Below are 26,226 nucleotides of genomic sequence, written 5' to 3'. Positions count from 1 at the left end.
TTGTAAAATGTTTTGAGTGTGTATTTATTTTTTTTATAAAACTTAAAATTTTAATTATTTTATTAATTTATTGAAAAAAAGCGTGTATGATATTCTTAAACAGTAGGTGTAATAATCACTGTGAAATCGGTTGGTTCAGTTTTGAATCAAATCGAATTTAAAATCTCGATAATTGAATTATAAAAATATTAAAAATAAAAAAAAATCAATTATAAAAATAGAATCGAATTGAATCGATAAAAATCGATTCGGTTTGATTCAAATCAAAATTTATAATTTTTTTAATTTTTTACTTTTAATTTCAGTAAAATAATTTAATAAATATTTCAAATAAATTTACTAATAAATATTATCTAAATACATAATGATAATACTTAAAAAATTTATAAAAATTTATATAAAATTTAAAAATACATATAAAATCAATATTTCACATAATAAAATTGTATATAAAATTGATAAAAAAATTTATAAAAATTTATATAAAATTTAAAAATACATATAAAATTAATATTTCACATAATAAAATTATATATAAAATTAATTATTAAATTTATCGGTTATTTAACACATTTAAACTGATTAGTATCATTGCAATTACCAGGATAATTCAATTCCATTATTGAAAAAGATATTATTAGAAAAGATAGCTATAAATTTAAAAAAATTAATTTCATATGGATGAAAAAAAAAAAAGGAAAAAAATCTTTCATTATAACGAGAAAGATCAGCTAAACATATGAAGCATATTTTTTCAAAAAAAAAAAAATTTTAAAAATGCAGTCTAATTCATAATGGTAGATTCAAATTATTATGAATGCAGATTCAAATTATTTCCAAAATCAAGAGTTTAATTTGATTTTATTATTAAACTCGACTTATTTTTAGTAAAGAGGAGCATTCAAAATATTATAAGAACAAATCAATATAAAATTAAATAGGCTTTATTTATTTGCATCAAATAATTTATATATGTAACTAAGGCTTCAAAATTTCACAAATAAATGAATAAACTTAAATTACACAAATAAATGAATTATTTTTTTTTAAAAATGACATATTAGAGTTTATTTAAAAAAAATTAATATATTAGAGTTGAAACTTTAAAGATAAAAATTAAAAGTTTTAGATTAAAATAGGATTGATAAAATAAAATAAAAAATTAATTAAAATTAAATAATATTAATAGTGGAAGAATTTATTTAATAAAAAAATTAATTTTATAAAATATAAAATATTTTAATTGATTAATTTAAAAATAAAAATTAATTAATTACTTTTTTAAATATACAAAAATTTAATAATAATTTTTTCTGCTATATATAAAATTATTTAAATATCCCTACAATTTTAGGAAAACTAATGGCCCCTTTGCCCTCTAGTCCGTCCCTGTCAGAGAGGTTATCCACCAATCATCCTGTAATTTCTTATTTTATATATTCATAATCAACGATTTATATCCGTAAATATTCAGGGGATGAAACGGTATATATAACATTATTAATCATTGCCATCGTGTCTATCTGGTATTTTTTTTAATATTATCAATAATTTTAGAATATTTAATAATGGAGAAAAAAATAAAAAAATATGATAAAAATATATAATAATATAATTATAATTATATGATATTCTTTTTATTTTATAATTTTTATTCAGTTTATTTTAATATTAAAAATATAATTTATTTTATTAATTTTTTAATTATATTATTTTTAAATTTTATTAAATATTAACAGAAAAAAATGTCTTGAAAAATTTATTAAAAATAAGATAAAATTAAATAAAAATACAATAATCAATTTATATATATTATTATAATTTTAAAAATAAATTATAATTTTGAGATAATAAATAATAATAAAAAATTATACAAACCGTAGAATAACTTATCAAGAAGATGGTTTTAAAGTACCAATCCAACTTTATTTAAAACTAATAAATCAAGTAACCTACAATCATAATAACATATTATTTAAAAAAAATAATTAAGTTGAATTAGTCCTTGAAGCTCAATATATTATGGTAATATTATATTATAAATAAATAAATTATATAAAAGCATTAAATCATGAATAAATACACATATAAAAACATTTAATGTATGCTGCTAAAGGCTTAATATATACAAAAGTTGCATTTATTAAAAATATGATTACATATTGTTAATTTTGCATGAATAATATAAAATAAGCAAAATCTGCCATAAAATAAATATTAATTAGTTCATCAATATTAAGACCATAAACATTATATTTAATTAATAATACATTCGTTTCGTCATAAAGATTTATTTTTTTATTTATCTCGAATTATAATTATATTTTTTGAATTTTTAATGAAGTAATATAAGTAGAGGAGAAATTAGAAAATTATTAAATAATAAATTTAATTATATATGTATAATAATTAAAAATTAATTCAAACCAATAAAAATCTCTAATTTACTATTACTACAAAATGCGACTTTAAGCGGAATATGCCATATTCTAATTTTAGATGCCTCCATGGAGTAATGGACATTCAATCGTAGCCGTCCAAACTGAATTTAGCTCGACAACAATTTGATACCTCACTTTATTTTTTTTTTTTTTCATAACTTTTTCTCTTTTCCACTTTTTTTCAATGTTTATTCCATCGTAAAGTCTTTTCTATCTCAAGTTGTCAATCAGTTCATGTTTTGCATTTATATTCAATTATCTATTTAAAAAAAATAAAAAAAAAACTAAAAAATATTTATAGTTTCGTTAGAAACTATAATTTAATTTAGAGTATATATTTTAATAATTTTTTTTTGGAAAAACGTGTTTAGTCTCTCCATCTCAAATCGAAAGATAGGCTCGTTGGGACCAACTTTTTTATTATTAATTATTATTATTTTCCTTTTTTTTTTAACTTTCTTAATTATTAGTATAATATTAATTAATGACATGATAATTTAAATCCCACCAAGTTTTAATATGCATTGGAGTGAAATTGTAACCTCATTTAATTTATTTATGTTCATTTTTTGCTAATTTATTTTATTTTAAATAGAATTTAATTAATAAATTACTCCTTTTCTTTAGTAAATGATCCTATGATCTAAGGTATTACTAATAATTTTACTACAATTGTTTTGTTTCCTGTTTGACGGACTGTAGACGTATTTGGAAGTTTAGAAAAAGTTGGATATGGATAAGGGTTTAGTGAGTTGGTCTAAATCATTTCAGATCAAATCTTAACTTTAAGATTAGTCATACTTGGCATTCTGCTTTATTAAAGCCCTAATTAATTTAAACTTTATATACATAATTGGCCCAAATCTAATCAATAAATTAATTGAATTTAATCATTCATCATAAATTAGATTTAAATTCAATTAGCCTAATTAAGTTTATATTGGAGCTCTATATTTATATAAAAATAATAAAAAAAATTATTACTTAGTTTATACTATATAAAAACTCATTAATTAATTTTTTATTTTAAAATTATATTAAAATTTTAAAAATTTTACTAATTAATTTCTTTTATAATTTTTAAACTTTAATCATTAAATATTAAAAAAATAAAAATAAAAATATCTTCAATAAAAATTAATTACATTTTTTATAATATTACGAGATCAACCATTAAATTTTTGTAATTACACAAATCAAATAATAAATTTCCGAAAATGAAATAGATCATTTAATATTGATATTTTGATACACAATTTTTATAAAAATATAATTATTTCACTCTTATGCACCGACGAGATGTATCTTAATTTTTTATTACAACTTTAATAAATTTCAGGATTAATTGTTAAATTGATAGAAATTTTTTTAAAGTTTTAAAAAAATGTACTTTATAAATGTTCATGTGTTAAATATTAAATAAGGATATACGAAAATGCAAAGTGATTTATCAAATAAAAATTAAATATAAATTTAAATTCAATTCTTTACATTTTTTATTCCTTACTCAAATATATATATATGTATATATATATATATTTCTATATATTTTATTATATTTGATATGGAAGTATACAATTAACTGTATGCATCAAAATTAAATATTAAAAATATCAAAAAGCTTTGATTAAATATATTATAATCTTTTTAAAATTATAAAATTTAAATGTGGACATAAAAGAACTATGATTAAAGGAAAAAAAAAAAGTAAAAGTAATATCTAGAAACTACACCTAAATGTGGTTAGAAGAAAGGAAAAAAAAAACCCAGAAAGCACAGCACTCACTGCTAGTGCTTCCTTTGTTGGACTCCAGCCACTATTTTAGAGAACCTTTCTTTTGACCAAAACTTAATATGAGGTCTTTTTCCCTTTTTTTTACTAGTGTATTGAATTAAGTTTACCATGGCGATTATTCAGTTTAAATTAAAAAATAAATTAATTTAAATTAATTTAAAATTTTATTATTTTTTAATTTAATTTTTATTTTTAAAAATTTGAATTCAATTTAATTTTATAAAAAAATTAATAAAATTAAATTAACCAATGACGATAGTGTGCTATTTTTAATAATATAAAGAAATTAGACTATAATTAAATTTAAAACATTTTAATTAAATTTTAAAATACTAAAAATAAAGTATAAAAAATAAAAAAATATAATCCATCAAATCATACCAAATCAGATCAAATCATACCAAATCAGCTTGATTCGATTTTTATAAATATATTTATTCGGTTCGTTTCGATTTTAAAACTAATAATTTAATTATATTATAATGAATACATTATTTAAAAAATCTTAATTTTCTAAAAAATAAAAGAAAATACTAACCAAACAGAAATAATTTTCACATTTCTTAAAAATTTCAAATTTGCTAACCGAGTTATCCAACTAAATAAGAATATAATTTGAACGTTTTTACTTGATCTGAAGATGTAGTTAGTTCAACATCCATAATTAACTCCTTGCACTACTCTTTAGGCCATCTTCAAGTACAATGGGTCTGTTTTGTTAGGGATTTAATCATGATTTGTATATTAATTGGTTTATAATTAATTATAAGTTGAAATATCAACACGCATAGAATAGACTCTTTACCTGAATATATTACGTCAAAACCTTTTTTTGGTTAAGTACATAACCTAACCTAACCTTGAGTGGATGTTTCATTTGAATTGAAGGGATCTGTTTGGTTTGATTCTTGGGGATCTCCTTTTCTTTAATACATTAAAGTTGAGTAATTAAAGCATACGATTGGTTCAATGTTTATTTTTATTAATTAATTCTGATTCTTATTAATTTACGAGGCTAATCTAGCTGAAAGACAACGAACAACAATGCCATATCCCAAGGAAAAATTAGGTCGAGAATTAATCAAGAATCAGATTATTCAATTAGAATTAAATCTTTAACTAACGTCCTTTTAACGAGCACAAGCTGATAACATAGAAAGTCAAAAGAGTCTGCTGATAGAGCAATCTGTGAGATTTGATTTGCCAACTTGCATGAATCCAAGATTATATCACCAACCACTGGAACATACTCTTGTTCATGTGGCACAAAACATAAAACAAACAAATATTTTATTAATAAAAATATACATGAGTAAATTTTATTTATTTTTTTAAAAATTTTATAGTAAATTGAATTTAAATAAATTTTATCTAAATCAAAATATATAAAATTTTATAAGAATCTCTCCGTATATTTAAATTAGAGATTCACCAGCTAAATATGTTCTGTATATACGTATGACAAAGACATTGGCCTGTGGATACGCGGTGAAAGGCCAATGTTGAAAGCTGGCTAATATGCGGCGAGGGGTGGGATCTTTTTGGGTCTTTGCCTAAAAATGGATGGTAAAAAGCAGATGATTTTTTTTTTTAAATTATTAATATTTTATGGAAATTTTTTTTAATGTAAGCCACAATTGATGAACCAGATTTAAATGGGTATGGACTTATTGGGAATCATTTAATTTTCTCAGATTTAAGATTGATGAGAATATTCTTGTTGGTGTGTTGGAAATAGTTGATAGGACACATGGAGTGCCATCACTGCTGGGAATATATAGTGGAGGTGTTTGATTCTTGCAATAATTTTTCTAGGGTTCTGATGTTAACACCTCATCTTTTGCTTAAGATATTTTTCATTTTTTTTTTTAATTTTCTATCTTTTGCCAAACTGAACTCTGCATGCAGGCACTGACAATTGAGAAATTTTATCGAGGGTCTAATTTTTTTATGAATGATGAATGAAAATAAAAAATATAAAATAAATATATATTTAAAAAATTTATAAAAAATTAATAAAATATTATAATTAAATTATAATTTATTTATTTTTTATTAATTAAAATATATTAATAACTACTTTATTTTTAATATTTATAAATATATTATTCAATATAAATTAAAAATTAATAGATTAATAACTCATCTCTCATTATATTATAAAAATAATTTTTAATAATATTTATTATAATTTTTTTATAATTGTAATATGTAAATTTATAAAAAAAAATTGTTAAATCAATATATCAATTTAATAAAATTTATTTTTTAAAAATTAAATTATCTAACCATTAGAATAATATTTTCATTCCATTTTTTTAATTTAAATAATAATTTATTATCTATAAAAATAATACTTAATTTATATTTAAGTATTTTTAAATTTAAACCATCTAATCTAGTATCCATTAAATTTATATTTTTTTTAATTTAAATAATTCATAAAACTCATTAATTAATAAATATTATTCCTAAAACACTTTTATTTATAAACATGTAAAATTTATTTCTCTAAATTTAAATAGTTTAATAAATAATTTCAATTATATAAATAAATTAAAAACTAATTAAATGAAATAATTATTTTTTAATAATAAAAATTAAGTATAAAATTAAATTATATAATAAATAAATAATTTTTAAAAAAAATTATGAATTGAAATTGAAATTTTAAAAATAAAAAATAAATTTTTTAGATTGAAAAAAATAAAAAATAAGAGAAAAATTAAAATCAACGATTAAAATTAAATAAATTAAATAATATTATAGACGGATAAGAATTTATTTAATAAAAAAATTAAATAAAAACTTATCATTAATTGAGAAAAAATAAATTTTTTAGATTGAAAAAAATTAAAAATAAGAGAAAAAAATAAAATGAACGATTAAAATTAAATAATAATTTCTAAAAAATTTCACAACCAATTATTATACTTAAATATATATATTTTTAAAAATAAAAACTAAAAAAAGAGTAAGACATTTATATTATATAGTATTAGTGCTCTTAACAAGGGTCTAGCTAGGGTCCAACCCTATTTCATAAATAATATTAAACCTTCATCATAGAGGAAATTGAGAAGAGAAGCGAGTGGACAAGTTTATTCTTTGGAATATACCAGTTTCTCCTCCCTTTTTGCTCTACCTTTACCTTATTTTTTCATGGTTATAATCATGCTCAAATTGATTTTTTTTTTTTTTCCTCTTCTTTTTCTTGGGAGGGGTTATGCTAAATACCACGCAGTCCTCCACTGAAGTCAACTTAGGGGAACTTTAAAAGTTGAACTGCTAAATATGCAAATCTTCTGAACAATCTGGACCTTAAATCCATAGTGGTGAAGTCACAATAATACATATAATATAGGAATCAACAGTTTTCTTTTCAAATTAAAAAAATTAACTGAATTAAATTAATTTTAAATTTTACTTTTTAATTTTTATTTATTTTGATTCGATTCAATTTTAATAAAAAAGTTTAAAAAATAAATTAAATTAATTAATAATAATATATTATTTTTAATAATATAAAGATATTAAATCATAATTAGAATTGAAAATTTTTAATTAAATTTTAGAATATTAAAAATAAAGTGTAAAAAATAAAAAAATTTATTAAAGTAAAATAAATTTTTTAAGATAATTTTTAAAATTTCGTAATCTTTTAATACTTTAAAACAGTCTATAAATATATAAAAAGTTTTTGGAAAAACAACTTTTAACTTATCATTAATTCATTAGATTAAGAATAACATTGAATTATTTTATTATAAAAAATAGAAAATGAAACAAGACTTTTATAAAAATGGGAATAGTGGAGAATGGAATTTAGAAGAGTGATGGTAAAGATATTGCTGATAAGTAGTTTTATCCATTGTTGGTGGATATATAATGATTTTTCTTAAGACATGTATATATATAAACAATATTAAATGTGGGTAGACTCATTTCATGAATGATATCTCATGAAAAAAGCAGAACGATTTTTGCATTATATTTTTAATTGAAGTTTGAGAGATCGCTGATTTTGTTACTGATGTTATAAGAGAATTGTTGAATATGAGCCATGAATTATCACATAAAATAGAGTTACGTGATAAAAATTTGATAAGTAAATATACGATTCTATCGAAGAGAAGAAAATCTGAATACCGTTATATTCGGTTCTTCATCAATACTCGCTTTCCCTTGAAGAAGTCGAGCCTTTATATGAAGTTGTTATTAACAAAGACAAGCTAACGCATCTTTATTATGCCTATAATTTTGAGATCACCGGTCAGTTAGTTAGCAATATCTCTTATCAAACAGGCGGTTATATTATTATCGGATTTTCAGAAAATATAATATTAACTACATCTTCTTACAATATAAAAACTAATAATTATAAATACAAAGGTATACAATTCTTTTACATAACTATTTTCAAGTTTTATATTTATTTTATTCTCCAATATACTGATTTTTTAGTATCAAAATAACTGTTGTAGATGCCAACCATATCACATTCTTTTTCTTATAGATTTTAATCAATTACAATACAACTCTATTTTTCGGCAACTATCACTTACCTCTTACCTTTTATTTATATATACACATTGGTAAGATATGGCAATCTTTGGACATCATATTTGTTTGAAACCTCGGAGAACGGAGAACTAAAGTAAAGAAAAAGCTAATATTGGAAGGTTAATAAAGTGGTAGGCCAAATATTTTGTATTTTTTTTTAATTGTATTATATATATTTTACTTTATATCAAATTTTTAGGTTGAAAGTGCAAAATATTATTATATATCTATATCTATAGTATTATGAACATGATAATGTGAAAGGCAACTTTGTTTTCATCTCTTGCTTTTGTTTGGTAATCTCTCCCTTCATATTTCATAGATCTTTAATTATGCTTTCAACTAATCCCACATCATTAATTAATTTTTTTAATGAAAAACCGGAAAATTGAAATTAGGGTTTTAATTTAAATTTTACAAAACCTAATATTAAAATTATTAAATCAAATTTCATTTAAGTTGGTAGCATTGGTTAATATATGGGATATTCTTCCATTTTTAAAGTTGGGTGGCTAATGTTTACTCATTAACCAAACAGATTTATGATTGCTAGAACTTTACAATCCAATATCTCTTAGACTTATTAGCCCAAGTTGGTTCTCTCTTTCTTCAAATTGTTTATTTTTTTTAAAGAAAGATGTGGTCAGGAATTAGTTTCATGCTATTAAATAATTTATTTAATTTTAAAAAATTGATTATGTATAACAGTGAAGGGCATTTTCTTGTTTTTTTAATAAAAGAATTGTGTGTTCCACATAGAATGTCACTTCCATTACATTGCCGCTAATCTAGGAAATAGGAACATCCTTATCCAAATTATGTAATCACATATTACACTATTTAATAGTAAAAAGTCTTATATTATATATTTTTATAAATAATAAAAACTAAGTACTACATTTAAAAAATATTTTTTATGTATAAATTATTTTCTGGCGAAACAAACAAGAAACAATTACTATTGCAAAGTACTATGGGATGACTGGAAATTGAGATTTGAGAAAGCAAGTGCGATAGTAGAATAGAAGGATTCATTCTTAAACCAGGTTGGACTTTATTCTTATGTTATTGGCTATTGTTTTTGCTCTTCTTGAGCAGCAGGAAGCCCACAACCATGAAACAGGCTAATCAAGTTTACTAAGGCTTGGACTTCAGAGAAAGAAAACCCCAAGATTTTGGCTTTCTTTAATTAGATTCTCAATTATTTATGTTTAAGGAGATTGACGAAAAATAGGATGGTTATTTCGGAGAAGTTCAATTCGTATATATATATATATATATTAATTTTATTTAAATAAGTTCAATCGAGTTTTTTTTTTAAATTAGCTTCTTAATTTTTATCTAAATCATTAATTGAAGAAATTAAATAAAAAAAATTGAGCAAAATTTAGTTTAAATTGAGATTTTTTAGTTTTAAAAATGAATATAGAATTTGTGTCGTCAAACCTTCTTAGTTAGAGAATTAGCAATATGTAGTTTAATTAATTAATATAAAAAAATAGGAGAAATAAAAAAAAATTATGGTTTGGCTTCCTGTTATATGAGAAATTATATTTTAATTTTATTAATAAAATAAAAATTTAGAAATTAAATTATTTATTATTAAAAAATAGAAATTAAGTTATAGATTTGACTAAATTTTAAAACTATACCATAACTTACCTATTTTTATTCTATTATATAATTGAAGGCAATTTAGTTTTTCTGCCATAAGAAAAAAACAAGTGATAATGAAAGAACCGAAGCGGAGAGGAAATTTACCTATAATCGCGTATTTACAAGTCAAAGACGTGAGCTCCGAGTAATCAAGCCCGCAACGACGTCGAATTATTTAATCCGTATTCTGAAGCTCAGCTTCTACGAAGTAACTCTCGTCCTTGGCCTGTAATGGCTGCCACTGGGAGGGTCAAACCACTCGGGTACTGAAACTCCATCTTAGCCGTCCAATTCTATTGCATGAACACTATCAACGGTTCGGAGCATATCGGATGACAAGGTGGAGGGAAAAGTCTCAATTCTGAAGACGTAACTCGTGTTGTCTTCATGAGGGCACTTTCCTTAACTGTTAAGTTTCCGACAGTATATATAGAGCTTTATTTCAATCTCACCTCATAACATTTTACAATCTATTTTAATTCATCATCACTACATCTTCATCTCGTGTTTCTTATACCAAATTCTGAACATGGTGAGCTGTTTCAACACTTTTTTTTAACCCTCCTTTAATTATTTTGCAAAAATTTAATTCAATTTAGTTATTTTTTATTTTTATTTTATTTAAAGTAAAATAATTTAATTTTTTTAATTTAAAAAATCTCCATTAAAAAAATTAAAATATTGCATAATTTTATAAGAATTCAATTATTTTTTTTAAGAATGAATGATGTGAAAAGAAATGCTAGAAAAACTAATCAATTTGTGTTTTGTCTTTGATTTCACACTCAGGCTCTTGCATTGGAAATTAAGGTTCCACATTTCTCTCTCTTGTATTTTTGCAACTAATTTACATTTCTTATACTAGTATAAGCAAAATCTCAGAGTATATTTTGTGTAAATTATTTTTTTTTCTGGTGCAGAAAGAATTTACCCAACTATCAGAAAGGGTAAAATCTGTGGATTTACATCCAACTCAACCATGGTAACTAAAAATCCCTTCTTTTAATATTTGATTTTAGACTCTGCTTATTTCACGGAATACTTAGAAAAATTAATTAACGAAAAATAGCATTTTTTTTTAAAAAAAAAAGAATTATTTTCTACCCTTGTAAATTTTATTAAACTTTTTATATATAAATTTATTATTATATTTTATTTCTATAAAAAATATTTTTCACTGAAACTATTTTTCAAATACAAATTATTTTTCATAAACAAACGAGCAGTAATATGAATATATTTCCTAATCTTGCATTAATCAGTAGCTAATTATTTTCATGCAGGATTCTTGCAAGTTTGTATTCAGGAACTGTTTGCATCTTGAACTACCAATCACAGGTATAAATACACCTGCTTTATTTTCTCCCTGCTGCCTATTACCCAGGTATATTTTAGCCACTGCTAACTTAGAATTTATTGTGTCACTGATGCTAGACCATGGAGAAGTCTGTTAAGGTCACTGAATCCCCAGGTATATAAATCTACACCTTCCATTTTTCTTTTACACTATATAATCTAGCTGCCTATTTGTACTTACTCCTTTATTTCATCTGCAAAATTTTTGCAGTAAGGTCAGCAAAATTCATTGCAAGAAAGAACTGGATTGTCACTGGATCAGACGACAAGTTCATTCGCGTATATGATCAAGATACAATGGAAATGATCAAAGAATTTGAGGCGCACACAGATTACATTAGGTGTGTGACTGTCCACCCTTCTCTTCCCTGCATACTGTCATCTTCTGATGATATGCTGATAAAGATGTGGGACTGGGAGAAGGGCTGGGACTGCACTCAGACCTTTGAAGGACATTCTCATTATGTGATGCAATCAGCTTTTAATCCAAAAGACAGTAATGTTTTTGCTAGTGCATCACTTGATGAAACTGTAAAGGTAATTAGCAGATCTTGGTGCCGACTATTTTGCTGTTAAAAGCATTCTTTTTCAAGTTTCTCAGATGTTTTGATCTTCTTCTTCTTCTTCTTAGATTTGGAATCTGAATTCCCCTGCTCCAATTTCTACATTGGATGGGCATGCAAAAGGGGTAAATTGTGTTGATTACTTCATCAACAATGAAAAGCTTTATCTGCTAAGCGGTTCTGATGACTTTACTGTCAAGGTATGCAATCCTTAAACTCTTTTTCTTTAGCTTTACAATGGTTTGCATGTAATTTAATGCAATGAGATCAACAGGTTTGGGACTATGAATCAAAAACTTGCATGCAGACATTAGAAAGCCACACCAACAATGTCTGTGCAGTCTGTGTCCATCCAGAGTTTCCCATCATCATTACTTGTTCTGAAGATGGGACTATCTGTGTATGGGATGCAAACACTTGCAGGTAATTAAATTAAAGTCTATTTATGATCAGTTTCTATCTTAGACCTTCTAATTTGCATTTAGATTATGAAAGAACTTGACAAATCTGACATGTTGATTTGCAGACTTGAGAACACATTGAATTATGGCCTTGAAAGAGTCTGGACTGTTGGATGCATGAAAGGCTCACACCAGTAAGTTCCTTTGCCAAAATCCTCAGTTTGCACATATAATAAATTCAGTCTCAGGCCTCATAAATAAGCCATTTTGGAGTAAATTTTGACAGCAATAAGATCCTTGACTGTGCTGCTGTTCCGTCTTTTGCAGGGTGGCATTTGGTTGTGATAATGGAACCATTGTGGTCAGAGTCAGTGGCTCAAACTGAGAAGCAAGACTCCCAAGAAATAATTTCATTTACTATTAGTATTGCTTCTGCTGTTTGTATAATAATGGCTATTGGCCTGTAAATTTGTTTTTTGTAGACGTTGGTGCCCACTCTTGGGCAGCCTTATCTTTATCATTTACAAAAGGCGTTGTGTTCTTCATATATGTTTGATTGGTTGTTGACATTACATTGTTTTAAAAATGGATTTTGCTCATCTGAATGTTTTTTTTTTCCTGGGCTTATTTAGAACAAGAGATTGCAGACAAACTTACTGATTCTTTATAAATATAAAAGGGAAAATAAAGTTAAACGTTCCTGGGAATTGAGAGCAACAAAGAATCGACCAACAGCGCTGCAAAATTCATGCTATCAAATCTACTGTAGACACTCCATTGCCAAAATTTGGTGTTTATAGCTTTATTTCATAATGTGATTTGATTTTAAATCAACCTTACATACATCATTTTCTGACTTGTGTAAATAGAATTTTAAAGTTTTAAAATTTATGAATCTAACTTTTTAAAACAAAACTTTAGACAATTATTTACGTCATTAATAATTTGAAATTACAAATGTATTATATGTATTGAGAGCCTATAATAATTTTCATAGCGATAAAAATTTCATGACACATATCTTTTCAATGAGTTTTAAAAATCTTTACTATAATTTTTTACGGCAGACTAATAACTTGGTACATTGAGTACCTAATACCTTCAAAATTACAAGATTTTTAGATTCATAATAATGAGAAATTTTATAATATGTATTATATTAATTAATTATACTAGATTTTATATAAATCTCATCGTAATAAATAATAAATATTTAATTATTATATATATAATATCCAATTAAATAATGTTTCCTAATTACAATCTTAATAATTGTTAAAAGTAGATATTTTAACCTCATAGGCTAGTTGTGAATTGTTGTTCACTTCTTACTTTACATTAAGAATCGAAAGTCGAAAGTGTCCATTTCGACTTAGAGCTTGCTTGTGCCAGCTTTACATAAATGGCCCTAAATGCCATCGTGGCAGCCACGTCACTGCCACAGCTGTTTCTGAATTCATGGTGACGTTATACACCTGATGCCCCACTCAAAATCTCGGCCGTTCAATCACCACATCTATTCACCATGGCAGCGATCTTATTGTACGACATCATCCACTACATTTCCACCCCCCTGGCAGTGGCACTTCCGTAATTCTTTCCCATAATCACAAAGCATTTCTCTATTTCCTTCTCTCGCATATTAACAGGTCTTGCTGATATTAAAAACCTAAGACCATTCTCTCTGATCTTCCTTCCCTGGCTCTGTCTCTCTGTGTCATCAGAGCTTGAGTACCTGGATCTCTAGCTATCACGATCCGCAAAAATGGTGAGTTCATGATCTACTGTCGTTTCGTTATCCACTTCCAGTTTTATTGCCGTTTTGAGGTTCACTTTCGAGTTCCAGTACGACTTAGATCTGGTTGGAATCTGCATTGATTTGATACTATTGCATAGTCATGTATCTAACTGTAAGGATTTTTTGCCCTACTCGCGTAATTGGGAACATCTTTGTTTTATTGAATTCAACGCGTGATTGTGGAATCAGTTACTCTCTGATTGGTTGAGAAGAATCAGGGTTTCGCTATGTGCTCTTTCGTTTCTTTGCAACCAAGCAGAGTGGGAAGGATTTGGATACACCTGAGATCTGTTGTTTGCTGTGCGCGAATTCAAATTTGCTTGTTTGTTAAATAAATTTATATAAATGTTGATTGTTTGAGTGAATTCCGGAGGTACGTTTGGTTGTTGAGAAAGTAACAAATATTTGGAATCTGTTAATGGTTTTGGTTTTGATTAGCTGTTTCTAGATTCCAAATTTGGTTACGTTTTATTAGTTTCTCTGTGGCCAAATGGTGATTTTGTTTCTTAGACCAATTTGAGATCTGGTGTTTGATTTGGAACTAATGACTCATTTTCTTGTCTTGGTTTTGTTTTGCGGTAACAGCCTCTCAGACTTGAAATAAAGGTATTGTTATACATTTCATTGATTTGGTTTCATTTTGTGTTGTTGGTCTCATTACTCTTTATTGTTGTTCCTGACACTGGTTTGACATTGTAATCAGAGGAAACTTGCTCAAAGATCAGAAAGAGTAAAATCTGTGGATCTACATCCAACTGAACCATGGTAAACTATACTATTCTTTTGTAGATTTTCTATATTTCAAATTTCTGTTACTTGGGAGCATCTGATAATTTACTGGATGCAAAAAAATTTAGAAGTGAGAGTTGGTGAAGATGTTTAGTACTGAAATGCCACTTTCTATGATTTTACTGCAGGATTCTAGTGAGTTTGTATTCAGGGACTGTTTGTATCTGGAACTACCAGTCACAGGTATGCACACATAACAATTTTAATTCTAAATGGAGAAAAAGAGAACTTGCATTAGTATATCATCATGATCTTTTCTTATCTTCCCTTGCATCATATGCATTGCCTTGATTAAGAAAATGCACACAAAAAAAGAGTAGCTATCAAGAAAATATAGTACTTGTTGCAAGTTCGAGTATGACAGAAATTTTCTATTTTTTCATCAGATGTTATAATCACACTGTCACATGTGAAATTGTTTGCTATTGGAATTAGTTTTGCTTGTTTGATCAATGGTGATGAATCAGGAATAGGAAATCAAAATGTGGCGTGAGAAAAACAAATGATGGTAGTTTTCTAATGTCTGGGTAATAAATGGCATTTCTGTAATTGGGCTTATGATATCCTTTCGCAATATTGAAGTTGATTACTATTTGAATATGTCTTCTATGATTTGGAGAAGTGATGATGTGTTAAGTTTTAGGAAAATTTGAAGGCTTCTAATTGCACTATCATGTGTCTTGTCTTTCCACTCTGCCTTCCATCCTCCTCAATAATTGTGATTATGGATGATGAAGTGAGAGAGGTTAGCTGGCTTATGTTTATTTACATTAGACCTAACAATTGTCAACTCCAACAGTCTTTTTCTGATATAGACCAAGAAAAGAAAATTGTCATAGTCAGGTACAATAAGAACTATTAAAGTTTTCTTTGTGATTTTTGGTGTCTTCTATTTTAACCTTTTGGAGTTGTTCTTTGGTTTTCTCTTGCTCTCCAAGAAAAGATTTAAGATTTTGCATTTCTTCTAACTTACATCTCCTTGATTCTCCTCCAGACCATGGCGAAATCTTTTGAGGTCACAGAGTTACCAGGTATAGATATGCCAACCCACTTGTGCATGAGGTCACTGTACACACTTCTTTGTGCATTTTCTTCTTGTTAAGTTGTCCATGATCTAAAGTATATCATACTGTTTTGCAGTTAGATCAGCAAAGTTCGTTGCACGAAAGCAGTGGGTTGTTGCTGGAGCAGATGACATGTTTATCCGTGTATACAACTACAATACAATGGATAAGATTAAAGTGTTTGAGGCACATACAGACTACATTAGATGTGTGGCTGTCCATCCTACCCTTCCATATGTGCTGTCGTCATCTGATGATATGCTCATAAAGCTTTGGGATTGGGAGAAAGGTTGGGTCTGTACTCAGATATTTGAGGGACACTCTCATTATGTGATGCAAGTGACATTCAATCCAAAAGACACAAATACTTTTGCAAGTGCATCCCTTGATCGCACCATAAAGGTATAGAGGTTGTTTTCTGATGGTATCTTTTGGAATGCATTTTTTACATCAGTTGGCATGCTTATTGTCTTTCCCCCCTTTTCCTTTTCATCCAATAGATTTGGAATCTTGGCTCACCTGACCCAAATTTTACACTGGACGCCCATCAAAAAGGAGTAAATTGTGTTGATTACTTTACTGGTGGTGATAAACCTTATCTAATCACAGGTTCTGATGATCACACTGCTAAGGTAGGCCGTCAAACTTTTTATTTATTTCATATAATGCTGCATTGGTTTTTCATTGTTACCTTGATTTTGGAATGTCAATAAATACTTCCTGTATGAACAGGTCTGGGACTATCAAACCAAAAGTTGTGTCCAAACACTAGAAGGCCACACTCACAATGTATCTGCAGTATGTTTTCATCCTGAACTGCCTATAATTATTACAGGTTCTGAGGATGGGACAGTTCGTATATGGCATTCCACAACTTACAGGTAACCTTAGTTCTGGAAACATCTTTGCTTTTATTGTTTGTGTTGATGGACTGTGCTTGGCGCCTTTGTCATAAATACACTATGACTTTTACAGCCAATTTCCAGTATCAAATTTGTTGCCAGATTTTCTTTTTCTTTCCTTGCATTTCTAACTGGTTTAGCAAACATTTTTTTTTTGAAATTATTCCAGCAATTATGTTTTCCCAAAGTCCTATCTATATGAATTTCTGATTCCTATGCTAGTCGGCTGGATGCATGATTGAATTCTGGATGTGTGGTGCTATGTGCATGTGCAATGATCGACTTCAGGTTTAATCCTGCCATAACTTTGAATTTCAAGTTGAAGGTTCAATTTTGCTCTTAGTCAATTTGAGCCAGTAAAGAACTAAATTAGTATACACTGTGGACAAGTACACTTCATGAATCTAAGATTCAGAAAACTTTTGAGAGAAAGCCAAAATATTATGTTCCATTTATATTTTTTCCTTTACCTTCTATCTTAGTCTTTGTAGTATAAATATCTGAGTTGTAGATTTTTTCTTATACTTATTTTCAGAGTTTGAGATGTAGTTTGTTGTCTTGCAGGCTTGAAAACACATTGAATTATGGTCTTGAAAGAGTTTGGGCTGTTGGATACATGAAAGGCTCACGCCGGTGAGTGTCCTGCAGATGGCTACTACTAAAATTACCACATATTGGTTGTTTTATTATTTTTGGTGGTGGTGTCATTTTATTTTATTGTGATCCTCTTATTACTTGTCCGACCCTTTTGTCATTTTCTTAATCTCTTAATTATAGTTACCCCTCTAGTACTAGCTAGTTATTAGTTATTATTGCCAATTATTGTTGATGATGTTGTTGTTGCCTTTATTACATTCCTATATATGGGATCTCTGACGCCAAATCTTATCTATGGCTGAAATTTCAAAGATTATTGATGGTATTTTATTTCCCACTTTCTCATTTTGGTTACACCTTGCAAGCAAACTACTAAAACGTTGTTGGGAAAAAAAAATACTTCATTGGGGCAAATCTGGAATGCTGGACTAAGTAAATTGATTTTCAGATGATTTGCTTTTTGCAGAGCATATGCTTTTTCCAAGTAGACTCAAGTTAATTTACTGATGATCGTTGTGTATGTGTCTTTCCACCTATTGTTTTTTTTCCCCTTAGGTTCAAAATGCTTGTATAATTTCTAATATTGAAGACTTCTTTTGTAGTGGTTCAGAATGATCCATGTGGTCTTTTTTTTTTTAAAAAAAAAAAAAATATCTTAATTCTAAAGCTATTTCTTGTTTATTAATAGCATGTAAAAAAGGGGAAGTATATGAAATCATGCCCTTTCCTTCCCCTTTATTAGATAAAATTTAATCTTGCTGGGGCGAGTTTGTGGATGATCATGCCTTTCTTGTCTGGAAGTTGTTTATGGATATATATATATATATATATGTATTATATAGAGTTTACTATGGTTAAGAGGGATGGTTGTAAATCTTGCTGTGCAGTATTGTGATTGGTTACGATGAAGGAACCATTATGGTCAAAATTGGTCGAGAAGAACCTGTTGCTAGTATGGATAACAGTGGGAAGATTATATGGGCCAAGCACAATGAAATTCAAACTGTGAACATTAAGAGTGTGGGAGCAGATTTTGAGGTCTGAACTATAGTAAACCATATCCTGCTTTGCTACTTGACATCAAACCTTGAGCAAAGGTTTGTATTGCATATGATCTCACTGCTAGTTCTTTTTGTTTCTGTGCATTAGGTTACTGATGGAGAAAGATTGCCTTTGGCTGTCAAGGAGTTGGGAACATGTGATCTTTATCCACAAGTAAGCTACCATTACTCTGGTCTCATTTCATGTAAATTTTACGTTGAGATGTTTCACACCTAGCAACACTTTGTGGTAACTGGGGTTACATTTTTTGAGGTCACTAATAATGTTATCTCAATGAGTTTCATTGAATCTATTGGGGACTTACTTCAAAAGAGTTAAGTATTGCTAGGTTTAAGTCGGTTCTGCTGATGTGGAGTTTTGGGGTAAGATATTCATATTTACTTTTCCTTCCTAACAATATGTTTGTATGGAGTATATGAAGGTTTTTCAAAGGTAAGTTATTAAGGTATCAAAGCCGCCCTAATCCACCAATTGGCTGGGTTGAAAAAATGAGAGTTCAAGTTTTGGAATCCTCAAAAAACCTTACATTCATTAAAAAAACCTCCTCCCTGACAAACCTATCACATTAACAAATTATTTCTTGCCTCAAAGAACTCCTCCCAAACATAGTATAAGGAGGAAAATGTTGTTGAAGGATCCCTAACTCATTCAGATGCTTGAGAGATAGGATACAAATCTACATGTAATTGTTCCTTGCCTACGTTTCTTATCTCCCATTTATTGGTGAGGCTAATCTGTGCAAAGTCTTTTGTTTATCGTTTGTAATACAGTTGGTTTATGGGAAGTCAGAACTGTCCATGAATGTATCTTATTCTTAAACAATTAATGGTCACTGTTTTTCCTATGCTAGTTGAGTTGATTTGTGGCCTGTCATCCATGTGTTGGATTTAGCAATGAAACTTGGTTCCTCTTAATAGATTCCTGAAAACTGCAGATAGTGTTTAACTGATTATTTTTTATTGCATTTTCTCCACAGAGTTTAAAGCACAATCCCAATGGGAGATTTGTTGTTGTCTGCGGAGATGGTGAGTACATCATATATACAGCTTTGGCCTGGAGAAACAGATCATTCGGTTCAGCATTGGAATTTGCTTGGTCATCGGATGGAGAGTATGCTGTTAGAGAAAGTACATCAAAGATAAAAATTTTCAGTAAAAATTTCCAGGTTTGCGCACACTATCCTGGACCGATTGAATCTTGATTCTAGTTAATTGGATCAATACATTCTATTCTATGTGGAAAATATGGAGTTAAATGATGGTTTATTTCAGGAAAAGAAGAGCATTCGACCAACATTTTCTGCTGAGCGTATTTTTGGAGGGACTTTATTGGCGATGTGTGCAAATGACTTTATATGTTTTTATGATTGGTCTGAATGCAGGTTGATTAGGCGAATTGATGTTACTGTAAAAGTAAGAGCCAATATTCTTTTACATCTTTAATTTACTGTTTTTCCATTAAAATGCTTTCTCATGAAATATATTTTGGTACTTGTTTGCAAAATTTTCAGAACCTTTATTGGGCTGATAGTGGTGATTTGGTGGCAATTGCTAGTGATACATCATTCTACATTCTCAAATACAACGTGAGGTTCCATACTAGATTTTTTCTTTGATTTATGTATTATTCTTGCTTTAGTTTGATGTCTTCATTGAAGTGCATGCTTTATACTGATATGGATGTTTAATCTTACAGCGCGACCTAGTTTCATCTTACTTGGATAGTGGAAGACCCGTTGATGAGCAAGGTGTTGAGGATGCCTTTGAGCTTCTCCATGAAACCAATGAACGTGTCAGAACTGGCTTATGGGTTGGGGATTGCTTTATCTATAACAACTCTTCCTGGAGACTTAATTATTGCGTTGGAGGAGAGGTATTTAATGTTGTTCATCCTTGGCTAGATGTTCTTATATACCTAGTTATCAGTTAATTTCTTGGATGTAGTGGTACTGTCTTTCTAATTGATGCTATTGATTTAGGTAACCACAATGTATCATTTGGACCGCCCAATGTACTTGTTGGGGTATCTTGCTAATCAGAGTCGGGTGTATCTAATAGACAAGGAATTCAAGTAGGTTATTGTTGGGTATATGTTGGAGGTTGTGGAAGCTTTACAAGCTATGTTTTAACTATGAACCTTTTTCTATCATGTAGTGTTATGGGGTACACTCTACTACTTAGCTTAATTGAGTACAAGACTCTAGTGATGCGTGGAGACCTGGAAAGAGCCAATGAACTTTTACCTTCAATTCCTAAAGAGCAACATAACAGGTAACTTTCCAGTTGTAAAATAAAGGCAAATGGTATTTACCTTGGATTTCTAAAGAATGAGAGTGACTGTACATGGTAACGGAATGGTTGTCTACTTTAGTTTATGTGGTTGGTTGATCTGTATAACTACAGCATGTTTGTGATAATATACCATTGAAAATCAGTAATTTACTTGATGTGGTGTGTTTTCTTGGCTGATTTTTTAGTTAATATTATAATGGCCATATTTTTGCTTTTTATGATATGAAAATACTTGCAATTTGAAGATGATATGAGATTAGTATAAATTACATGGCTGGCTTCCTCGAGTATGTCAATATATTTCTCCGTGCTGATTGTTATCTTGGAACTTTGTTATAGTATGCTTCATATGTGATCACATATTTATGCATTAGTTAAAGTTTGGATACTTCTATTTATTTATATATTTATTTTGTTTAATATTTGCTTTGATTGTTAGTGTGGCTCGTTTCTTGGAATCACGAGGTATGGTAGAGAATGCTCTTGAGGTAGCTACAGATCCTGATTACAAATTTGAGCTAGCTATACAGCTTGGCAGATTGGAGATTGCCAAGGTAAGTTCACTTGTTTCTATTGCTGTTCTGGAAGTGCATGTAATCGTTAGTGCTTTTATTTTCTTTTGAAGGAGTAGCAATTGTTTTTTGTCTAAATATTCACATCTTCATTTTTCTTAGGAAATTGCCACTGAAGTTCAGAGTGAGTCAAAGTGGAAGCAGTTGGGAGAATTAGCTATGTCTACCGGAAAGGTATGATTGAACTGTGGACCTTGCTACAGTAAATAATAATTTTCATTGCTTTTCTATTTTTTTTTAGTTAGCTGGTGTAGCAATGTGAATGCGTGAAATGTATCCTTCCCTACTCGAGTTAATATTCTCCTATGGGTTTGAATTCTAAGTTTGTGGAACAAATGATTAAAATATACTGTTAAGCTCGGATTAGTCACAAAATTATATTGATTTAAGCATGCTCAAAATGGATAACTAATGAGTCCATTTGGTGCTTTGGTTCTTATAGTTTGATTTCAGATTCTGTTGAATTTTAGTTCTTTTGGTGCTTAATGTAAATGCTGATTTATCCATAAATTGCATTTTGTTCCCTGGATCCAATTTCAGGAAGCATTTTTTATAGTTGGATTTTTATTCTAGGGTACTTATTCTTCTAACATAACTTTGTAATTTTTCTTTTCCATTTGTTGCATATTTATTCCCTAGATCTAATTTCAGGAAGCATTATTTTAATTTGATTTTAGATTTCACTGTAATGTTTCTTACAATATAGTCTTTACGATTATTTTCCTTTGCATATTTTATTCCCTAGGTCTGATTTTAGGAAGCATTCTTGTGCACTAATTCTCTTTTTTTTTAGTTTATAGTATCTTATTTGAGTTGTGTAATCTCAGTTAGAAATGGCTGAGGAATGTATGAAGCGGGCAACAGACTTGAGTGGGCTGTTGCTCTTGTATTCTTCCTTAGGAGATGCTGAAGGGATTTCAAAACTTGCATCTGTCGCAAAGGAGCAAGGAAAGAACAATGTTGCCTTCCTTTGTTTGTTTATGCTGGGCAAATTGGAAGATTGCCTCCAGCTTTTGGTGGAAAGGTAATTGTTCTTTTAATTACGTTTGCATGAACATGGATTTATTTGGTTGTAATAGTAGATACTAAAGCATCTTCCTGCAGCAATCGTATACCCGAGGCTGCTCTGATGGCACGATCCTATCTTCCAAGCAAGGTTTCAGAGATTGTAGCAATTTGGAGAAAAGATCTCAACAAGGTATCTTCTTATTCAAGTTTGGTTTAGTTATAACACCTTTAGATAGTGGCTTTTGTGCTGTGATCCTCTTTTCCTCTCTTGACAACTTCTATACAAGTGAACCAATTCGATCTTGTTTCTTGTTGAATGATGTTACTGCACATTTAAATTACCCTTGAGTGCTTGAAGTGGAGTAACAAAACATTTCTGTTAAAATGTTGAAATACTCTGAACAGCTTGAGACCATATTTCCTTCGGTACTTGTGGAATGTATCTTATATTTACAGCTAATTTATCCCCTTCTTTTGGTAGCGCCTATCCTCCATTCTGCCAGTAATAGCCGAGTTCAGTTAAAAATGTGATGCACATTCTGAAAGTTGTAATTTCAAGTGCCCTACTGATGTTAAAAGTGAATAGCACTAATATATGTGGTCATTTGTGTATGCTTGTTCCATTCTTTTTGCTGGAATCAGGAAAAACCTTTTAGTTTTTATGGTGGTGTTGCTTAGCTATAATTAACGTCTTCCTACAGGTTAACCCAAAGGCTGCTGAATCTTTGGCTGATCCTGATGAGTATCCAAATATGTTTGATGATTGGCAAGTGGCTTTATCTGTCGAATCTAAAGTTACAGAGACGAGGTATTAAGATGACAATTTTTTGTGTTCATCTGTATAAGCACACAAATTTATTTGATGTATATGGTGAATAACCAAATAACTTTAGCTGAACAAAAACCTCTTTGCTTCTTTTTGTGTTAATTTTCCCCCCTTCAGCTCATTGGTCAATGATAACAAAAAGCTTGCAAACTGAACTCGTGATTTGGATCAAGTTATTATCAATTTGTGTTGCTTTGACTTTATTAACGTCACTGATAATTGCTTTGTAGGGGTGTATATCCTCCTGCGGGGGAGTACATAAACCATGCTGATAAATCTCAAATGACACTTGTTGAGGCTTTCAGAAACATGCAAATAGAATCTCTTGAAAATGGTGACTATGATCATGAGGTATTTGCTTCATTGAGATTATATATATATAGATTTGCTTTTAGTTATTGCAAGTGTGGTTAGTTTCTGTGTATAATGATGTTTGATGTACATTTACCTGTTGCCCTTCAAATGATCAATGGTCAATCTAGCCTACTTCAATGTGATTGTGGATATTGAGGAGTTCAATCCTTCTTCTCTTCACAGGCTGCAGAACAAAATGGAGAGGAACAGATAGCAGAAGAACACAATGGAGAAGAAGGGAGCCAAGAGGAGGCTGTTGTGGTGGATGCTGATTCTACTGATGGTGCAGTACTTGTCAATGGAAATGAGGCTGAGGAAGAGTGGGGTACGAATAATGAAGGAACCCCGTCAGCCTAAAAGCAGTTGGTTGGGGCAGTGTGAAAATCCAAATTTTGTCTCTGGTGATTAATTGATTCTACAGTGCCATCTGTAAATCACATGCACAAATTATTTTTGCTACCAACCACAAACTGCTACTACCACCACCTATTGTTAACATCCATTCTTTTCCCATGTGCTACTGATGGTAGCATTGGTGTGGTGGCAGGCATGTATGCTGCCAAAACAAATTACAAGTGTTAGTTAATAGTCTGGAGGTACTGACTTTATCTGATAACCAAGTCTTCTGGGACCTGGTTGCTATTAACACATATATGGGGGCTGAACTTTCCTAATTTTTTATTTTTGTTTAATCAGTTTTTCTATTTGTCCATCAATTTGAAATGTTAATCGTCAATGTAGATCCAATTCTCCTTATCTAGTCAGGTTCAAGGGGACCGATTGAACATCTCATAGTTGAGAGTTGAGACCTTAGCATACAACTTTAATATTGCTTTTTATTTTCCCCCGCATTAAATCATATAAACCCATGTCTCTTGGATTTTGAAAATCAAATTGAGTTTAGTCAACTTCTGACAATCTCAATTTTCTCTCAGTTCTGTGAGCAGCTGAAGAAGTATTGTCTTTAGCTGGTTGTATGTCATTGAAGAAAGTTCTATCTGTTTATTGCTTCAAACTTGAAACTTGACTTTATTCGTCCTACACATAGTAAAAATGAAGTAAATAGAACCAGAACTGAGAATAAAATGATTGTGTATGGACATCCTTGAGGTTTTTAATTTTCTGAAGCAGTACAAGTTTAGGACTGATTGGAATTGTTTTCTTGTTATTTTTTTTAGTTACATTTGGTTTATGATATCTTGGTTCTTACTTTATTTACCTTTTGTTGGCAGTGCTTACACCACATCACTAAGTCTTCTTTCAAAGACGATGGTTCTAGCTGTATTAGTAGGTGAGAAAAGCTTTTCTTAGATATGATGGCTAGGTTTGAGTAGTGAAGAGCAGAATTTGAATTGGGCATGAGTGCATGCAACCACTCTGTATTTGGTGGTAAATACTGGAGAAATTCAACAGGAAGTGAGACATTACCGGAGGTTGGACATTGTGACTGTCATATAATTGGAAATTTTGTATACCATTAGGTGTGTGACTTTGGATGATTATGCCATCTATGGAGTAGCATTTCAGCTCCATTTGTAACTGAGGTGGTTATTTTTATTGTACAATGAGCCATAAGCATCCACACTGACTTGGGTGCACACTAGATAGAGTTGACATTTATATTTTTTTTGTAGAGCATTTCAAAGGTTGATGGAATTTATTTGTTTATTTTTGGTTGATGTTCATTATATCTTTCAGGACTTCGTACCACCAGAGTTTGATTCTCTTTTGTTTTCCTCTTGTTTTTTGGTTGTCATTATGAACGTAGAAAATCGAACTTGTCATGGTACAGGATGGATTCTTTCAAATTGAATACTTGATAGTGCTAATTGAACCTTATATTCAAATTACCTGGAATGTAGAAAATTGAAGATCAATATTGTTTGGGGAATATCTAGAAAACGAAACTGGCCCTTTCACTGCTATCACCAAGTATTAACTTCTTTGGTATTCTGTGGATATGTAATGTATTTGTCCTAGATATTGATTAAACTTTGTGTTAGTGAAATGGGAATTTTCTTTCTTCTGATGTATTACAGTTTGAAATTCTAATTTATTATAAAATTTAGTTTAAATTCCCAATTTTAAATCTAAGCATCCATATATAGCATTGAAGAATTTGAAGTGACTCGATGTTTTAGGACTGTGAATGTGCTTCAAAATGGCTTTTCCCTCTTCCTTTCCTCTT

The 26,226-nt window shown here is 28.9% G+C and overlaps 2 protein-coding genes across 4 annotated transcripts; both read left to right on the top strand.

The window, feature by feature from the left end:
* The first annotated feature begins 10,874 nt into the window (after positions 1-10,874).
* On the top strand, positions 10,875-13,380 carry LOC110613549 (coatomer subunit beta'-1). Its single transcript, XM_021754740.2, has 10 exons — positions 10,875-10,987; positions 11,245-11,265; positions 11,376-11,437; positions 11,739-11,793; positions 11,890-11,926; positions 12,023-12,348; positions 12,443-12,574; positions 12,649-12,797; positions 12,901-12,969; positions 13,103-13,380. Exons 1-10 carry the CDS (start codon positions 10,985-10,987, stop codon positions 13,158-13,160), a joined length of 912 nt encoding a protein of 303 aa, XP_021610432.1. The 5' UTR covers positions 10,875-10,984; the 3' UTR covers positions 13,161-13,380.
* Positions 13,381-14,400: 1,020 nt separating this feature from the next.
* On the top strand, positions 14,401-25,723 carry LOC110613546 (coatomer subunit beta'-2). Of its 3 annotated transcripts, none has more exons than XM_021754738.2 (25): positions 14,401-14,543; positions 15,159-15,179; positions 15,277-15,338; positions 15,491-15,545; positions 16,357-16,393; positions 16,503-16,828; positions 16,927-17,058; positions 17,159-17,307; positions 17,893-17,961; positions 18,813-18,963; positions 19,075-19,140; positions 19,964-20,152; positions 20,259-20,399; positions 20,498-20,572; positions 20,683-20,859; positions 20,966-21,057; positions 21,141-21,257; positions 21,718-21,832; positions 21,953-22,024; positions 22,678-22,874; positions 22,955-23,048; positions 23,560-23,666; positions 23,915-24,035; positions 24,222-24,363; positions 25,271-25,723. In XM_021754738.2, exons 1-25 carry the CDS (start codon positions 14,541-14,543, stop codon positions 25,288-25,290), a joined length of 2,730 nt encoding a protein of 909 aa, XP_021610430.1. In that variant the 5' UTR covers positions 14,401-14,540; the 3' UTR covers positions 25,291-25,723. The 3 variants fall into 3 exon arrangements, 2 of the variants coding, with proteins under 2 accessions (XP_021610430.1, XP_021610428.1); XR_002487642.2 differs by having other exon boundaries at positions 14,402-14,543; positions 24,222-24,634; XM_021754736.2 differs by having other exon boundaries at positions 14,403-14,543; positions 24,222-24,439.
* Positions 25,724-26,226: the final 503 nt, after the last annotated feature.

Source organism: Manihot esculenta, chromosome 4, assembly GCF_001659605.2.
Source record: "Manihot esculenta cultivar AM560-2 chromosome 4, M.esculenta_v8, whole genome shotgun sequence".
NCBI lineage: Eukaryota > Viridiplantae > Streptophyta > Magnoliopsida > Malpighiales > Euphorbiaceae > Manihot > Manihot esculenta.
The sequence above is the reverse complement of the archived record's forward strand: the minus strand, read 5'-3'. Positions and strand labels throughout refer to the sequence as shown.

What these genes read in the sequence shown, in the direction of transcription:
- LOC110613549 (XM_021754740.2), top strand. An exon ending in CTCTTGCATTGGAAATTAAG is followed by an intron (nt 11,266 to 11,375) that starts GTTCCACATTTC and finishes TTTCTGGTGCAG; the next exon opens with AAAGAATTTACCCAACTATC. An exon ending in CACTTGATGAAACTGTAAAG is followed by an intron (nt 12,349 to 12,442) that starts GTAATTAGCAGA and finishes TCTTCTTCTTAG; the next exon opens with ATTTGGAATCTGAATTCCCC.
- LOC110613546 (XM_021754736.2), top strand. An exon ending in CCTAAAGAGCAACATAACAG is followed by an intron (nt 21,258 to 21,717) that starts GTAACTTTCCAG and finishes TTTGATTGTTAG; the next exon opens with TGTGGCTCGTTTCTTGGAAT. An exon ending in TAGCTATGTCTACCGGAAAG is followed by an intron (nt 22,025 to 22,677) that starts GTATGATTGAAC and finishes GTGTAATCTCAG; the next exon opens with TTAGAAATGGCTGAGGAATG.